Source organism: Grampus griseus (genome assembly GCF_964374135.1).
Source record: "Grampus griseus genome assembly, chromosome: 3".
Classification (NCBI taxonomy): Eukaryota; Metazoa; Chordata; class Mammalia; order Artiodactyla; family Delphinidae; genus Grampus; species Grampus griseus.
Window position 1 is genome coordinate 163,156,589 of NC_139019.1, and position 17,037 is coordinate 163,173,625.

The 17,037-nt window shown below is 53.1% G+C and overlaps 3 protein-coding genes across 4 annotated transcripts; 2 read left to right on the forward strand and 1 right to left on the reverse strand.

The window, feature by feature from the left end:
• The first annotated feature begins 2,276 nt into the window (after positions 1-2,276).
• On the forward strand, positions 2,277-6,410 carry CALR (calreticulin). Its single transcript, XM_082651339.1, has 9 exons — positions 2,277-2,432; positions 2,799-2,900; positions 3,086-3,289; positions 3,735-3,829; positions 3,919-4,128; positions 4,211-4,324; positions 4,408-4,551; positions 5,421-5,513; positions 5,599-6,410. The coding sequence occupies exons 1-9, from the start codon at positions 2,342-2,344 to the stop codon at positions 5,797-5,799; spliced, it is 1,254 nt and encodes a 417-aa protein (XP_082507465.1). The 5' UTR covers positions 2,277-2,341; the 3' UTR covers positions 5,800-6,410.
• A 1,728-nt stretch (positions 6,411-8,138) lies between these two features.
• On the forward strand, positions 8,139-13,907 carry RAD23A (RAD23 homolog A, nucleotide excision repair protein). Of its 2 annotated transcripts, none has more exons than XM_082652033.1 (9): positions 8,139-8,311; positions 9,647-9,808; positions 9,977-10,158; positions 10,298-10,353; positions 10,487-10,614; positions 10,879-10,957; positions 11,081-11,211; positions 12,884-13,048; positions 13,131-13,907. In XM_082652033.1, exons 1-9 carry the CDS (start codon positions 8,240-8,242, stop codon positions 13,242-13,244), a joined length of 1,089 nt encoding a protein of 362 aa, XP_082508159.1. In that variant the 5' UTR covers positions 8,139-8,239; the 3' UTR covers positions 13,245-13,907. The 2 variants fall into 2 exon arrangements, with proteins under 2 accessions (XP_082508159.1, XP_082508158.1); XM_082652032.1 differs by having other exon boundaries at positions 8,225-8,311; positions 11,078-11,211.
• A 525-nt stretch (positions 13,908-14,432) lies between these two features.
• Positions 14,433-16,493, reverse strand: GADD45GIP1 (GADD45G interacting protein 1). Its single transcript, XM_082652034.1, has 2 exons — positions 16,139-16,493; positions 14,433-14,793 (listed from the first exon to the last, which is right to left on the reverse strand). Exons 1-2 carry the CDS (start codon positions 16,486-16,488, stop codon positions 14,475-14,477), a joined length of 669 nt encoding a protein of 222 aa, XP_082508160.1. The 5' UTR covers positions 16,489-16,493; the 3' UTR covers positions 14,433-14,474.
• Between the last annotated feature and the right edge of the window lie 544 nt (positions 16,494-17,037).

The following is a 17,037-nucleotide window of genomic DNA, read 5'->3' on the forward strand; positions in this document are numbered from 1 at the left end:
CGAGATAGAAATGTAATTTTACACATTTTAGTAGCAACGTTAAAAACAAAAGGGGTGAAATTAATTTGAAGAATTTATAGAACCTAAAATGTCCACATTATCATTTCAACACTTAATATAAAACTACTAGTGAGATATTTTACATTATTTATTCACACTAAGTCTTCAAATTCTGATGTATATTTTCCACTTACAGCTTACTTCACAGCCGCTGCATTTCAAAAGGCAATAATCACATGTGGCCAGTGGAGACTACATTAGACAGCACAAGTAGGTTCTAATCCCAGATCTGCCATTTTTGTCCCTCAGCCAAATCACTTAATCGTTCTGTGCCTCAGTTTCCTCGCTTGGATGGAAATGATATGAGCCCAGGTTACTGTGAGAATTAAGTGAAATAGTACCCACACACACATGCAATACTTGCTGGTACTAAATTGAGTGTGGACTCTGTGTTAGGTGCTGTTCTAAGCACTTACTCATTTAGCCATCACAACTGTTATTTGAGCGTGGTAAATGGGGTTACTAATATCCCCCAATGCTGGACCTACAGTGAGGTCCTGATAAAAATTCAGAATGCATCCCTCAAAGTCTCTTCTTAGCTTCAAAGCACTTTCCCCATTTTTGCTTATTTAATTCCAGCAAGAGTCCTTCTTTCCTTGCTTCTGTCCCACGTCAAGTAGGTTTTAAGCCTGTTCTGTGCCTGATGCTGCAGGAGACACTGTGGGGTGCGGGGGGGAATGGTGAGGTGAACAAGACAGGCATAGTGTCTACCCTCTGGCAGGCAGCACCTAGCCCATGTGTCCCTGACACATGGTGGAAGGGCGGGAAGGCAGGGGGAAGGTCAGTGGAAGGCCTGGAGTGGTCATCCCAGACTTGGGGGGGTCCTCGTTGGGGAGGACCAGGTTGGGCAATACTGGATACTGTCTTGGGGAAGGGGCAGAACCCCAACTTCTCCAAGGCTCCTAATTCCTCTCTTTTCTGAGTCCCCACCACTAGAGGGGAAGCAGCCCCTCCCCACCCTTTTGCCAAGATCCACCCCCTTCAGCAGTGTACTTCCACTTCCCAGGTCCAGAGCCAATTTGCTCAGAGTTTGGGAAAGCCCCACCTCTCCTGCCTCCTTCCTGCAGCCTAGGGGCAGGGAGCTGGTGTGTTACTTTCAGTCATGTGCCTCTGCCTTCCTAAGAAGGCTCTAGTCTCAGGGGTCCTGGCCACCTCCCTTAGACCTTATCTTCCCCACCATCTGTCCCATTTTGTCCCTCCCCAACGGAACCCCCTGCCCTCTCATCTTTAGCCGTTTAATTGCAAAAGCAGGACGTTTGTGGGAGACCACAAGACTGTGACCCCTTTCATTTACCGGCTGAGGAGGGGATGAGGGGTAAAGGACAGGCTGCAATAAGGTGAACAACCGTAGGAGACCCAGCCTATAGTCACAACTTCGAGCCGTTCAGGGCTTCCTTCCCTCTGTCCCAGACATCCCTAAAAGCTTTGAAAGCATTTCTGCCGGCCAGCAGCTGGCCGGGGTCGCTCCTCTTGGCCTTTCAGGAGCTCCTGTGCCTTCAAAGAGGCTAAATGCCTTGCCCCAGCTCACACAGCAGCAGTCTGACAGGCTGCCAGGGAACTAGGGGCCGTACGGAGGAGAGAGCCGGCACTCCCCCCGCAGGCCTGCACGGCTCAGGCGCTGGGGTGAAGTGAAGCCCTAGGGCTCGATGCCCTCTGCCCCATCCTGGCGGGGCGGGGGGCTGGGGTTAAGAGAGAGAGAGAGAGATGGAGAGAGAGAGGGTCGGAGTGGTGGGGTTCCCCAAATTCAGGGTAGAAAAGGTTAGGAAAACCTTGCCTACCCATCCCTGTAGAGGGGATAAGTGGAGTCGATGCTGGAGCAGGGCCCTAGCTCTAAGCAGCTGCACCTGCTCTCGCGCGAATTCTTTAAACGCCTAGACCTCTAGCGCTGCTAGCGGGCGAGGGCGGGGTTGGGCCGAGGTCTGGTCACATGACCTGGCCTGAGGGGCTCGAGGCCCCCACTCCACCGGTGGGCGTCCCCCACAACGCGTGGTCGACCTTCATTGGCCAGCGGTGCGGCCAATAGAAATCGGCCATCTGGGAACCCAGCGTTCCGAGGCACAGCCTAACTTGCTGAACCCACAAGGGTCCAATGGAAAGGCAGAGCTGTGGCCACAGACCAATGATAAAGTGGGAGAGGAGGGCCAAGAGGCCGGACCAGGTTGGTTTGAGAGGCGGCCGGTTATAAAATCGCACGGCCGGCGGCACCGTCCGTCCCTACTGCAGAGCTATTGCTGGTAGAGTGACTTAAAGGGCTCGCGCGCCGCCGCCCCCTCGGCCCGCCATGCTGCTACCCGTGCTGGTGCTGCTCGGCCTTCTTGGCCTGGGCGCCGCTGAACCCGCCGTTTACTTCAAGGAGCAGTTTCTGGACGGAGGTAACGGCTAGTCCCGCCTTGAGGCCGTCCTAACGATGCGGCTGGCCCCCCAGCCCATATCTACGTGTCGCCTGTAATTACTGCTCAGAGGACCAACACAGTGGCCTTCAGGGGCTGGAGCCGCAGGCGATCTTTCCTTCTGCGTCCCTGGGGAGCGGGGAGGGCGCGGCGGCCTTGCGCGGCGGGAGTTAGGGTTCGCCCGAGGATCTTTTAAGCCACCAGAGCTGTCAAGCTAGAGGTTGGGGTGGGGACAGTCGGGGGGAGGGGGAATCTCCTTCCTTGCCCCCAGCAGCTTGTAGCTCCTGGTAGATGTTTGGTGGGGGGTGATCAGCACCGCTACTCTGACCTGCCCCTTTGGTCCCCTAGACGGATGGACCGAGCGCTGGATCGAATCCAAACACAAACCAGATTTTGGCAAATTCGTTCTCAGTTCCGGCAAGTTCTACGGTGACCAGGAGAAAGATAAAGGTAAGAGCCTAGGGGTGGGTGCTCAGATCCAGGAGGACTTCCTGGAGGAAGCCCTAATCTCCACACAGTTTGGATATCCCTAGAAGTAGAAGAGGTGGAGGAAGGGAGAGTCGTCTGTATTTCCCATCCTAAGGGTCTCCCGGGGGTTGTTGCTGAGCCGTGATCTGACTACCGTTCCTTGCTAGGGCTGCAGACAAGCCAGGATGCCCGGTTTTATGCTCTGTCGGCCAGATTCGAGCCCTTCTCCAATAAGGGTCAAACACTGGTGGTGCAGTTCACCGTGAAACACGAACAGAACATCGACTGTGGGGGCGGCTACGTGAAGCTATTTCCAGATGGTCTGGACCAGACAGACATGCATGGAGACTCTGAATACAACATCATGTTTGGTGAGCGGGCCCCACCCTGATGCTGACCTCTGATTAGTTAGAGGGAGTTTGAAACCCCATGAGTTCTTTATAGCCCATGAAAAGTGGTCTTAAGATCATAGAAAACACTTAAATGGTTAAACATTTCTTTGGAGGAGAAGCTGAGAAAATAGTTACAGTTAGTAGCAACTTTCTATATTGTTATCGTTGATTTAAGACGGCTAATTTGCGCGATTTTATAAGGTAGGCATTTACTAATTCTGCAAGTAAAGATACTGACTTCTAGAGCACTGATTTTTTTTTTTCTTTAAATCCCTAATCACAGTCCCTTAGAGATATCTGAATTTTGTCTTTTCACCTTGACAGACCTGAGTTTAAGAACCAAGTTTTCTTTTTATAAATGGGTGGGGAGGGGTTCATAATGGTAGACACTCTCTAGTTCTGACTGGATCTGCTTCTCATCAAGGCCCGGACATCTGTGGTCCTGGCACCAAGAAGGTTCATGTCATCTTCAACTACAAGGGCAAGAACGTGCTGATCAACAAGGATATCCGTTGCAAGGTGTGCTCTGGGGGTGGTGACAAATGGCTGTAAGGGAAGGCTCAGAGGCCAGCCTGGTGGGCGGGGCACTGATCTCGCATTCTCTTCAGGACGATGAATTCACACACCTGTACACGCTGATTGTGCGGCCTGATAATACCTATGAGGTAAAGATTGACAACAGCCAGGTGGAGTCAGGCTCTCTGGAGGACGATTGGGATTTCTTGCCTCCCAAGAAGATAAAGGATCCTGATGCTGCAAAGCCTGAAGACTGGGACGAGCGAGCCAAGGTTGATGACCCTACGGACTCCAAGCCTGAGGTTCGTTCTTGGGCAGGGACTCCCCACCATGGAGGGTGTGGAGGACAACTGGGCCAACTCTGACCTCCTAATGTACCTGCAGGACTGGGACAAGCCTGAGCACATTCCTGACCCAGATGCTAAGAAGCCCGAGGACTGGGATGAAGAGATGGACGGAGAGTGGGAACCACCAGTGATTCAGAACCCAGAGTACAAGGTGAGCCTGGGGCTCTGAGCAGGGCGGTACACAGTGGGGAATGCACTGATCTCCACTCATCCACCAGTTCACTTCTTCTGCAGGGTGAGTGGAAGCCCCGACAGATTGACAACCCAGATTACAAGGGCATTTGGATCCACCCAGAGATCGACAACCCTGAGTATTCCCCTGATAGCAACATCTACGCCTATGAAAACTTTGCTGTACTGGGCTTGGATCTATGGCAGGTGAGACACGGAGGGAAGAGAAGGATCCCAGGACCTCAAGTGCACAGGGTCAACCCAGGAGGAAAGGGACAAAGGAGGTCTGACTCCAAAATGGTGCTTTTTCTTTTTTTAAAGAAATTCCTGGTTTGTCCTTATGGCATTCTTACAGCACCCACTCTGAAGTTGTACTTACTAACTTCTTGGTACTTTTTCAAGTACCTACGGGAACCAACTCATTTTATTGCCCCCAGCAACCTAGAAGGTGGTTAGATAGTACCATTAGAAAATTAGGTTCACAGGGACTGAATTTTTGTCTGTTCTGTGCAGTGATGTACCTTCTGCACCTAGAATGGTGCCTGGCACGTAGTAGGTACTAGAGAAATATTTAAAGAAGGGAGTGAGACCCCTTTTTACAGATGAAGAAAATGAGGTGCAGAGAGGTGAAGTCACCAGCCTGAGGTCATGTAGGCAGGAAATGGCAGAGCTGGTGTTGGAACCCAGGCAGCCTGTGTTTTTTTGTGTTTTTTGTTTTTTGTTTTTTTTTTGCGGTATGCGGGCCCCTCACCGCTGTGGCCTCTTCCATCGCGGAGCACAGGCTCCGGACGCGCAGGCTCAGCGGCCATGGCTCACGGGCCCAGCTGCTCCGCGGCATGTAGGATCTTCCCGGACCGGGGCACGAACCCGCGTCCCCTGCATTGGCAAGCGGACTCTCAACCAATGCCCCACCAGGGAAGCCCAGGCAGCCTGTTTTTTAACTGCAACATTGAACTGTAGCATTGTGTAGTGGTCATGGGAATATGGGCGGGAGACCTTTTCGAGGCCAAGGCCAACAGGTATATCCCCTCTGACCACCCTTCCGACCACCCCTCTACTCCCTGGCCCCATTACAGGTCAAGTCTGGCACCATCTTTGACAACTTCCTCATCACCAACGACGAAGCATACGCTGAGGAGTTTGGCAACGAGACATGGGGTGTTACGAAGGTGGGACCAGGGTCCAGTCTTGGGCTTGGGGGTGGGCAGGGCTGCCAAGGGAGTCCGGGCCCTGAGGTGTGTGGTTTGCACACAGGCAGCAGAAAAACAAATGAAGGACAAGCAAGACGAAGAGCAGAGGCTAAAGGAGGAGGAGGAGGAGAAGAAGCGCAAGGAAGAGGAGGAGGCAGACAAGGAAGAGGAGGAGGACAAGGATGAGGATGAGGAGGATGAGGACGAGAAAGAGGAAGAGGACGAGGAAGACGCTGCCGCTGGCCAGGCCAAGGATGAGCTGTAGGGGCCACGCCGCCGCCGCCTCCAGGGCTGGACTGAGGCCTGAGTGCTCCTGCCGCAGAGCCGGCCGCGCCAAATAATGTCTCTGTGAGACTGGAGAACTTTCATTTTTTTCCAGGCGGGTTCCAATTTGGGGTGGATTTTGTTTTTGTTCTCCCCATCCCTTTTTTTTTTTTTTTTAAAGTTTTTTTTTTTTTTTTAACTGGTGTTTTGTCTCTGATCCTCCTTCACCCCTCACCCCTGGCCTTCATCTTTCTTGATTTGACATCTTTGCTTTCTGCTGTCCCCTTATCTCCCCAGATCCCTTAGCTCCCCTCCAACTTGGGGACTCAGGGTGGGGTGTGGCGTGGAGGAGAAGCCCCAGGCCCAAGATTCCATCTGCTCTCCTTCCTGGATCCCACAGGGGGGTGGTAGGAGAAGAGGGTGGCATCACCAGCCCCCCAGCACTGAGGAAGAATGGGGCTCCTAAGCCCTGAGCTCTGACCTCCCTCTCTCCTTTCTCCCCTGCCCCCAGGACTGGGCCAGTTCCGAGTGGGGCAGCGGGTTCTAGCTCGGCTCATACTGAGAATGTAAGAACTACAAATGAAATTTCTATTAAATTAAGTTTTGTGTCTTCCTCCTGTGTTTCCTTTTGGGGTAGGTGACTCTTAAGTGAGGCTCATTTTGCAGCCACTACAAGTGTTGGTTGAATGTCCCATAAGGTTACAGGGGCCCTTGTTTATCCGGAGAACCCCAAACGGGTGGGAAAGAGTAACTATTCTAAGTGCCATTACAAATACTCCACTTATTAGCTCATTGAGTCGTTGCATCAAACTGGTGAGTTTTGGTTCTAGTACCAGTTGTGTTTGATGAGGAGACTGAGATTTAGTAAGAGGTGGGGTTTGAACCCACACCTTAGCCACCAACTTGTACCAACCGTTTTACACTGCGCCGCATATGTACGTCTTACCTGTTAAGGAGCAAGACTACACAGAGCTATTGGACAGTTTTAAACACATTTTCTTAATATTAGTCAGTGTCAAAAGCTATTAATTCTCTTCATAGTCAAGGAGAAATAGGTTCAGAAATGGTATCTAGCTTGTCCAGTGGTCTTCAGTGGCCAAGTCAGGATTTGAACCTCTTGGAGGGAAGGAGGTGGCACCAAGTGCTGGTGTAAAAGTGGCAGAGGAGAGTGTGGGCCCCTAAGGTTGGCCTAGGCCCACCTCTGTTGGGGTCCTGAAGGCTGCCACTTAACGTCCAGTGGGTGGTTGGGAACTGATGTCCCTTGTTGCCAGAGGTTAAGAATCCCTCAGCCAAGTCTGGCCTATTCTTGTGGAAGCTTCTTAGCTCAGGGCATGCAGTGAAGGGAGAAGCAGTAGGACCTGGTAACAGTTGGGTAATGAGTCAGGTGGCAGGCGACTGCCTGGTGTCCTACTTGGATGGGAATGTTGAGAAGAGCAGTTTAGGAGGCAGGTAGTGGTCAGTTCAGGATTGCGGGGGAGAGTCCACCCATTAACTGGAAGATGAGACCATCACCTCCATCCTGTCTGCCAAAGCACCCTCTTCAGCTTCGGCCAACCAACTCTTCGATTCCTTGTTCCTTGGATAGGCCTCCTTTGAGCTTCCTGTGTCCTGTGGCCTAGCGCCACCCTTCTGGAAAGCCTCCAGGATTGGCATATCCAGGGAAAGTTTAAGGAGAGAATTTTGTATTCGGTGTAGGGAAGCCTTGAAAGTTGCATCTTCCTTAAAAACTTTGGGGTCAGACTGGGGGTAGGTGGGTGAACAAAGTGATCAGGGAAAGAGCAGCAGAGACGTGGGGGGACCCAGGAGCTAGAACAGATTCATTCCAAAAATCCAGCTCTTCCCTCAGGAATGGATGGGACCACAAAATGGCCTCGTGTCCCCAGTTCCTTGGCCAAACGTGTTTACAGAGTTTTCGTTTAATTGTTGGTGACCTTTCAAGTATCCTTTAGTTCTTTCAGGGCTTGACAGGCTTCCTGTCAGGGTAGCCAGACCAGAATAAAACTCATTTGGAACGAGCAAAAAAACACGAACATTTTATGGAAGAAATAAAAGTATAACAAGTACATGAAGAGTTCAACGTCAACAAATAAATGAAACTCGTAGGCTTGACACTGGGGACGTCGGAGCCATTTTGTGGCCGCATGACGTCACCGCTAACGGGCATGGCGTCACTCGCAGGAAGCCACGTGACAGTTCAGCGAGAAGCCCCCCCACCCCCGGAGCAGAGTTTAGTCTGCGCATGCCTGGCTCGAGGCCGCTCTCTTGTGCATGCTCACGAAGGCAAAGGGGGCGCGCTCAGGACACGTGCTGCGGTGGTCGGCGCGCGCACCGCCTGCCCCGGAAGCGGTCGGCTTACGGCGCGGCTGGGCGCTAAGATGGCGGCGGCGTGAGTTGCATGTTGTGTGAGGATCCCGGGGCCGCCGCGTCGCTCGGGCCCCACCATGGCCGTCACGATCACGCTCAAAACGCTGCAGCAGCAGACCTTCAAGATCCGCATGGAGCCTGATGAGACGGTGCGAGTCAGGCCGGAGCCCGGGAGCGGGAGCGACGGGTGCCGGGGATGGGGTGGGGGCGGGGAGGCCGGGATCCTGACAAGAGAGGCGGGGAAGACGGCGCGGCGCCGGGCAGTGCCCATTCTCTCAATGGGCCTGACTTTCCCAGATACCCTGATGGTCCCCGGCTCAGCCCCTGGTGGCTCGGGCGGAGCTCTTGGATCTCTCTCCAGGCGAGGCTCCACCCCCGGGGCGCCCGCCAGGCCCCGGGTCCAATGTCAGTGTCTTCGCGGGGCGCGGGAGCCGCGGGCTCGGATTCCCGGCCGGCCTGCTCTGGGATGGGTGCTCCGAGTTCCCAGCTTTGTAGGCTTCTCCTCGGGACATTGGTGGCCGAATCTGGGAGTAGTGACCAGGAGATGCCGGGTGATGACAGCAACGACGATAATAATAAACGGTCTTGAGTTTCAGTGGTCCGTGTTTGTTCTTCACCAGTCGCTGAGCGTTTTTATGTTATCTTACTAAATCTGCGAAGTAGGCTTGTCATTTGGGGACTCTGAGTCTCCCCACTTCACAGATGCAGAAACTTGGATTAAAGAACTTCGGTATAGTTCCATATGCACACAGCAAGTCATGGCAGAGCGGTTTCAATTCGGAATTGTCTCAAGTGAGAGCCCACGGTCTAAACATGATGCTGTCCTTTTAGCTGAAAAGAGATTTAGGACCTAACAAAAATATGTACTTGGCACTTTTTGCACAATTTCCCCCACGAGGGAGACATTGAAGTTCACTTTTTGTAGAAAAGGAAACAGACTCAGATTTTTTGACCAGCCTAACTTTTTGATTTGGGGCAAGTTGGTTAATCTGTCTGTACTTCTGTTTTTCTCAAATATAAAATGAGGCTAATGGTAACTGTTTCACCCAGTTAATATGAGGCTTTAAACTTGTGACCCGTGTACGTTTACAATAGAGGTGTCAACTTAGGATTCTCTTAGTAAAGGTCACTCTCAGCAGCATGGAGTGAGGAATGGTCCTATCTCCCGTTTATTTTGATTTGCGTTTCATCATGTTTACATCATCTGAAATATGTGTTTTTTCTTCTCTCAAATAAATGTTATCTCTATGAGAACAGGGACTTGTATTGAGTTTTGTTCTCTGCTGTATCGTCAGTGTCTAAAATTGCACCTGGCACATATCAGGTGTTCAGCAAATATCTGTTTAATGGTGGAATGGTCTAGTATGCTTGATTATGAAGCTTAGCTTCTCAGCCATCAGGGCATGCAGCCTCCCCCCTGCCCCCAAACTAGAAAGGAAGAGAGAATCTCGGGGTTTGCAGTGACTGTCTACCCCTTCCTCCAGGTGAAGGTGCTGAAGGAGAAGATAGAAGCTGAGAAGGGTCGTGATGCTTTCCCCGTGGCTGGACAGAAACTCATCTATGCTGGCAAGATCCTGAGCGATGATGTCCCCATCAAGGACTATCACATCGATGAGAAGAACTTCGTGGTCGTCATGGTGACCAAGGTGGGTGATGTATGCTGGTTGGGAGGATGGGTGGATTAGCTGGGGAGCTGGCAAAGAGCATGTGTGCCCAAGAGAGATTAGCCATGAACAGGGTGGGGCTGAGATGTGGAAGGATGTTGGGGCTAGATAGAGTTACTGATGCCTGCTCCCTTTTTCTGGGTGTCACAGGCCAAAACTAGCCCAGGCACCTCAGTACCCCCAGAGGCTTCACCCACTGCTGCCCCGGAGTCTTCCACATCTTTCCCATCGGCCCCTGCCTCAGGCATGTCCAATCCCCCACCTACCGCCAGAGAGGACAAGAGCCCATCGGAGGAATCAGCCCCCACGACCTCCCCGGAGTCTGTGTCCGGGTAAGGCAGGGAGCAGCAGCCCCAGATTGGGCCCTGTCTTTCCGGCACATTTCAGCGCCCACGTTTGTGGTTCCACACACCTTGGGGGAGGGAAAGCCACCAGAAGCCAGGGTCCGATTTCTCTCTCTTGAATTTGCAGCTCTGTTCCCTCTTCAGGTAGCAGCGGGCGAGAGGAAGACGCGGCCTCCACGCTAGGTGGGTGGGTGGTCCCCAGAGCGAAAATGACTGGGTGCCCCAGTCATCAACTGGGCCTTGTGGGGGTGTGGGAGGGCCTGGGAGCTGTCCTTCCCTCTCCTTGGTGACCCACCTTTTGCCACTCCCTCCACAGTGACTGGCTCTGAGTACGAGACGATGCTGACGGAGATCATGTCCATGGGCTACGAGCGGGAGCGGGTCGTGGCTGCCCTGAGGGCCAGCTATAACAATCCCCACCGGGCCGTGGAGTATCTACTCACGGTGAGGTGGGGCTGCTGCTGCCTGGGGAGTCCTCAAGGGAGCATGCAGGCTTCGGTGCCCTGATGGCTGGTCAAAATCTGCCCCCAAAAGCCTTTGGGTTATGGTTCTAGCCAGGAAAGACCTCCTGCAGGAGCCTGGACATGAGCGATGGGGTGGACCTGTGGAGGGCAGAGCAGAGGCTTCACGTGTCTCCCGCCAGGGCTGAGTATGCAGGAAGGAGGCAGTGGGCAGTCTGTGCTTTGAACTAAATAGGACCCCTGACAGGGAATTCCTGGGAGCCCCGAGCCGGAACACGGTTCTGTCCAGGAGAGCCAAGTACCCGAGCAGCCAGCCACAGAAGCAGGTGAGTGGATTGGGAGGTGTGCATGTGGGGTGTCTGCTGTCAAGGCACCTGACTCATCCCAACCCCCCATACTTCAGGGAGCCCAGGGTGGTATCTGACCGCACCCTTTCCTCCTGCCAGCAGGAGAGAACCCCTTGGAATTCCTGCGGGATCAGCCCCAGTTCCAGAACATGCGGCAGGTGATTCAGCAGAATCCGGCGCTGCTGCCAGCCCTGCTTCAGCAGCTGGGCCAGGAGAACCCCCAGCTTTTACAGGTACAGGCCTGGGGACAGAGGGAGTCAGTGCAGGTACCATCTCCCTTCTCCTGTGGGTACCACAGCCCCAGAGAGTGAGCCTGGCCCAGCGTGGTATGTAGGCATCTCTATGCTTGGAAAGCAGGACTAACGACAGCCTTCTGCTGTTCCGTGCGACCTAATGACCTACGTGGTTTCACGTAATGCTCTCAACCACTCTGTAAGGTGTGGGTGCTACTGTCATCTCCACTCCATGGAGGAAGATGTCAGAGGCTTGGAGCAGCCTGGCAACTGGTGGAGTGTGTGTCTGCCTCCAGTCTCTGGATCCTGTGCTCTGGCTCCACTCCGCGTTTAGCTGTTGCTTTCTGAATGTCCATAGGGTTGTATGGCAGCACCCAGGACTGCTGTGCCCTAGTTGGTTTTGGGACCACCGTGCTCAGCAAGGCTCCATCCTGTCCTTGAAGGTTCCTGGGCAGAGGGGCAGTGGCCCCTGGGTGTGACAGGGTCTTCTGGGTCCTCTGTGAAAACCTGCCTCTCTTGGTTCAGGCGTCTGCTGCTTCTACCGCCGACTTTTCAGTCTCCTGTGCTGACTCCGCTCACCTCCAGATGTTGGAGGGCCAGGGCTGCGCATCTCCATTTATTTGCAATCAATCCTGGGGCTTTCAGTCTGTGGCGACCCTTAAATCCATATGACCAGTCTGGACCCTCTGGATGCCATGCTCTCCCGTGACTGACTTGATACCTCCATGAAAATGCTTTTTAGATATCCAAGACCAGAACAGATCCTCCCAGCCCTCCGTAACCCCGCAAGGACCTGGGGTTGCTTGAGCCCCAGGCACTGGGGGCCTGCTGGGGTTGTCTCTCACCTGTCCTCTTTGCTCTACTTCCAGAACATCTCACTCAGCCCAGCCCTGCACTCCACCTCTGTGGCTGCCACCTCATCTTCTCCCAGGTCCCCTGGCAGCCACCACCCAGTTCTCTGCATCTGCACAGCCCCCACGGTCCATTCTCCACTAGGAGCCAGATTCCTGAAAAAGCACTTTTTCCTTTGATGTGTAAATTTTCAGATGTACATAAAAATAGAGAGAGGCATATTAGAACCCCCAGATACGCAACACCCAGATGAGTTAATCTTTTTAAAAGGTACACAGATGTCTTTCCCTATTTAATCCTCACCACTGTGGTGTCCCATCACACTAGAAGAAAGCATATCTGGTCCCGGCCTCTCTGATCTGATCTTCTGCTTCCTCCTTCCCTTCCTTGTTTACTGTTTTGCCACATGGATCTTTTGCTTTTGGAATTTTCCAAATGGACCCCATCCCTGGGCCTTTGCACTTGATTTTTGCTCTACGTGGAGGGAAACTTCCTTCCCCATCCAGTAGTTCACAGGGCCCTCGCTCCTGGCCTAAAGTGTCTTTCCCAGCCCAAGATCTACCCTAATGTATGTTACGCCCAGTATTTACATTGTAAGTTGCTGTCAACTTGCTTGCTTGTTTACGGCCTGCCTCGCCACCCTGGAACATCAGCTCCTTCTAGGACAGGGCCCATGTCCACCGTGTGGCTGTATGGCCAGAATAGACACCCTCTAAATATTTGCTGAGTGAATGAAAGAAAAAGCAAGGGCTGTGACAGGGACCTGGGGAAGCGGGGGACAAGGGCTGTGGGTCACCACCACTTTCTCCGTCTCCCACAGCAAATCAGCCGGCACCAGGAGCAATTCATCCAGATGTTGAACGAGCCCCCTGGGGAGCTGGCAGACATCTCGGACGTGGAGGGTGAGGTGGGCGCGATAGGCGAGGAGGCCCCACAGATGAACTACATCCAGGTGACACCGCAGGAAAAAGAGGCTATAGAGAGGGTAAGAGATCTGGCTGAGAGGGGTGACCTTATGGGTGGGCAGGGCCCCTACCTCTTGCTCATACCTGCCCATCTTCCCGCAGTTGAAGGCCCTGGGCTTCCCAGAGAGCCTGGTGATCCAGGCCTACTTCGCTTGTGAAAAAAACGAGAACTTGGCTGCCAACTTCCTCCTGAGTCAGAACTTTGATGACGAGTGATGCCGGGAGGCCAGGCCGCCCACCGCTCCCTCCTCCCCACCCCCAACTCCACAAAAGTTTTATAAAAGAAAAAAATATATATATATTCATGTTTATTTAAGAAGTGGAAAAAAAATCAAAAACTAATAAAAACCAAAACACTCCACCCCAACTTCCCACTCTCCTAAAGTGGCCCTGCATTCCCATCTTGGCCTGAGAAGACCTGGGCCAGACAGCTGTCCTCCCATCCCCCACCTGAGCCTAGCCTGCTCCAAGGAGCTGGCAGGACTGGAGGTGACAGATGGGCCCCTCTTGGCCTCTGTCCCAGCTCCCTGCAGCCAGATGGAGAGGCGGCTGTTTGCTTCCCCATCCCCCAAAGAGCCCCTGAGAGCTCCCCCGCCCTCCTGCAGGGTGAGGGGTAGCTGGAGCTCCAAACTTTGATTCTCCATTGGAGTGGCCCAAATCTTTCCATCTGGGGTGAGCACTCAGAGGCCCAAGACCCCTCCATGGTCTGGCCTTGGCCTTCATCCTGCATCCTTTTGCTGGGGAGGAGGAGGTCTGATTTGTCTTGCCTGGGGAAGGGGACACATCAGAGTCATTCTGGAGGTCAAGGCCACCCCCCACCCCAGAACAGAACCGTGTCTCTGATAAAAGATTTTGAAGTGAATAAAGTTTTAAAAGCCAGTCCTGTGGTTTGTGCCTGCTGGGGCTTCCCACTCCAGCTTGTATGGGTCTGGGGCTAGTTGGACACAGGAGATGCGGGAATGCCATGAAAGGGCAGAGGGGTCTGTCAACCTCTGCAGACTGGGGCTCCCAGTGTCTTCACTCCCCCTCCCCCAAGCTGTCTCACTCCCAGGCAATGAGCCCCAGCCCTGGCTCAGCCTTGGAAGGGCTGCTTCTCCCTGCCCCCCACCATCATCACCACAGTCTGTTTTGGCTACACTTCCCCCCTGGTAATTGGCTAATTACTGGAGATTAATGTTGGTAAACAGAAGCCCTCTTCTCCTCTGCCATCTGCTCCTCCATTATTTCCCCATTGCATCCCCCTTTCACTCCCCCTGAAGCCCCAGAGTTAGTCGGCATGGCCTAGAGTCCCTAAGTGAGCAGAGTCAGGGAAGGGTGGGGGATTCCCTGGCTCCAGGTGCTGGGGAAAGAACCAGGGTGCCCAGGGAGGGGTGTGATAAGAGAGGATGCAGAGCTCTTCAGGGGTGGGGCTATCAGGCAGCAAGTTTTATTGGGAAAGAACACAACTCAGGAGCTGGGTGTTGCAGAGTCTGCTGGGTCTTGGGCTGCAGCAGCGGCCATCGCAGCAGCTCGTGCCTCCTTCTTCTTTCTTTGTTTCTCCTCTTTGAGGCGCTTGCGATGCTGCTTCTCCAAGTCCTGCAGCAGCTCCTGGAAGCGGGCACTCCTCGGGTCCACGTGGTATCCCAGGCGCTCCTGGGCCTCAGCCTGCAGCCGAGCCCTCCGCTCCTTGTCTGCTTGCTCCTTCTCCCTGCGCTCCTGCTGCTGCCGCTGCCAGTTCTCAATCATCTGTGGCATCTTGGCCATGCGCTCTTCAATGAGCTGCTCCCTGCAGGGGAAAGAGAGTGGTCAGTGAGGGCAGCCAGAGCAGCACCCATCCACCCACCCCCCACCCCCAAGCCTTTGCCCACATCCTGCCTCTCCCAACGCCCCCACATCTCCAGATGAAAGACCGGGAAGACTTATGGTGGCCATTAAAACTGAAGAAAAATTCTTGACAAGTGAAGAGAGGCGGAGAAGAGAAACCAACATGTGTAGCCTTGAGCATGAGAGAACCAAGCCCCAGTAATTCCTAGGAGCAGACCCCAAGTCAACGCAACGTTTCCCTGAGCTGTCTACTGAATGTCGCATGTTATGCTGCGTGTTACGCCAGCTATTCCCACAGCTCACTCCTCCGTCCTACAGACATCACTGAGCAACCACTGTATGCCAGGCCTACTTCGAGGCACGGAAGTGAAGGCAAGAAATGGATTGGACCTTTCCCTCCAATCCTGTGAGTTTGTAGGTGTGAGTCACTGTCCCATTTTAAGAATTAGAAACATGAAGCTGAAAGCCCCATGGCAGGGTCAACCAGCTGGGATAACTGGGGTTATCAGAGAGGTGTTCACATCCTAACTCCACCGTTCACTGCCTAAGTGACTTGACCTTCCTAGGCCTCAGTGTCCTATCTCTGAAATAAGGGTGGTTCCCTCTTCCTCTTAGAGCTGCTGTGAGGACAAGAACAATAAACACCAGGAACACACCTGCCTGCCTTTGGCTGCCCCCTGCCTTCGGTTAAGTGGCACAATCAATGTCCCTGGTCTTGCTTCCATTCTACTCCAAATCCTTCAGACCTGCCTCGAAGGCTGACCTCTGCCCTTGATTCCATGCCCCATCACCTCCCACTCTTCCCCAGCTACACTAATGTCCAGGCTGTTCCTTAAAGCACATTCCTACCTCAGGGCCTTTGCACCAGCTGTTCCCGCTACTGAGAACGCTCTGCCTACGATCTTCCCATGACTACCACTGATCATTCAGGTTTCTGCTTAAACATTTAAACATCAAATTCTCAGAGAGGCCTGAGGCCTACCAAACCGAAGTCCCCCTCAGGCATGCATTCTCCACGCAATCTTATTTTCCTAATGGCTCTCTGTAGACACCTGAAATTATCTTTGTTTTGTTCCCTGCTGTGTCCTCAGTAGTGGGGGCAAGGCCTTGCACACAGTAGGCGCTCAGTAAAGATCTGTTGATGAATGACTAAGTGAACTGTTATTCAGAAGTCTGTTTTGTATCTAGGTGAGGATTCACGTAAATACTGCATACAAACCCCGCGATAAACTGCCCAATGGACTAAGTACTGCTGTTGGGACACAGTTCACCCGCAGCCCCGCGCCTGCCCGACCGCACGCACGCACCTGGCTTGTAGCTTCTGCTCCTCGGCCAGCTGCTGGACCCGCAGCGACTCCTGCATGGCCGCCAGGCTCGGGTACCATTCGCGCTCCTCAGCCTCCAGCTCGTGCAGCTGTTTCCGCGAAGGCCACAGAGAACCGGCGGCCACCCCGGAGGCGGCGCCATGCCGCCCGAACTGCTTAGCTGCGTAGCGCGGCCCCAGCTGCCAGGGCGGGGTCAGTGGGTCATCCGGGTCGGGCCACCAGGGCCCCCTTGAGCGGCGCGGGGGCGGAGGCGCTCGGTAGCCGCGGGAGCCCGGGCCTAGGGTCGTCACCAACCCGAGCAGGCTCCGCGCCTGCCGTACGGGCGCAGCCATATTGGCCGTACGGGGTCCTCGCGAGCTGGCCGGGCTGGCCAAGGCGCTGCCTGCGCGTGAGGTTTGCTGAAGTCCCGGAGGAGGCCGGTAGCTTCCCTACTGCCTCTGTTCTGGGCAGGGAGAAGAAGGGAGTAATATATTTTTTTACACATCTTCGAGTGTAATTTTAAATATTATTGTAGCAGTTAATTTATTAAAGTCGTATTTAAACTTTAATTATATATTTTAAAAATAGCACTTATGGGCTTCCCTGGTGGTGCAGTGGTGGAGAGTCCGCCTGCCGATGCAGGGAACACACGGGTTCGTGACCCGGTCCGGGAATATCCCAGAAAAAAAAAAAAAAAAAAAGCAATTACTTTCTATGTTAAAATTTAAATGTTTAACATTTAAAATCATTTAAATATTTAAACATTCAAATGTCATTTCAATTTTAAGTTCAATCTACATGGTACTTTATAGTTTAACTTAAATATTTTAAATCTATTTGAAATATTTAAATTTTATAAACACTTATTTAAATATTGTTCATAACATTATTTATTTTATGCT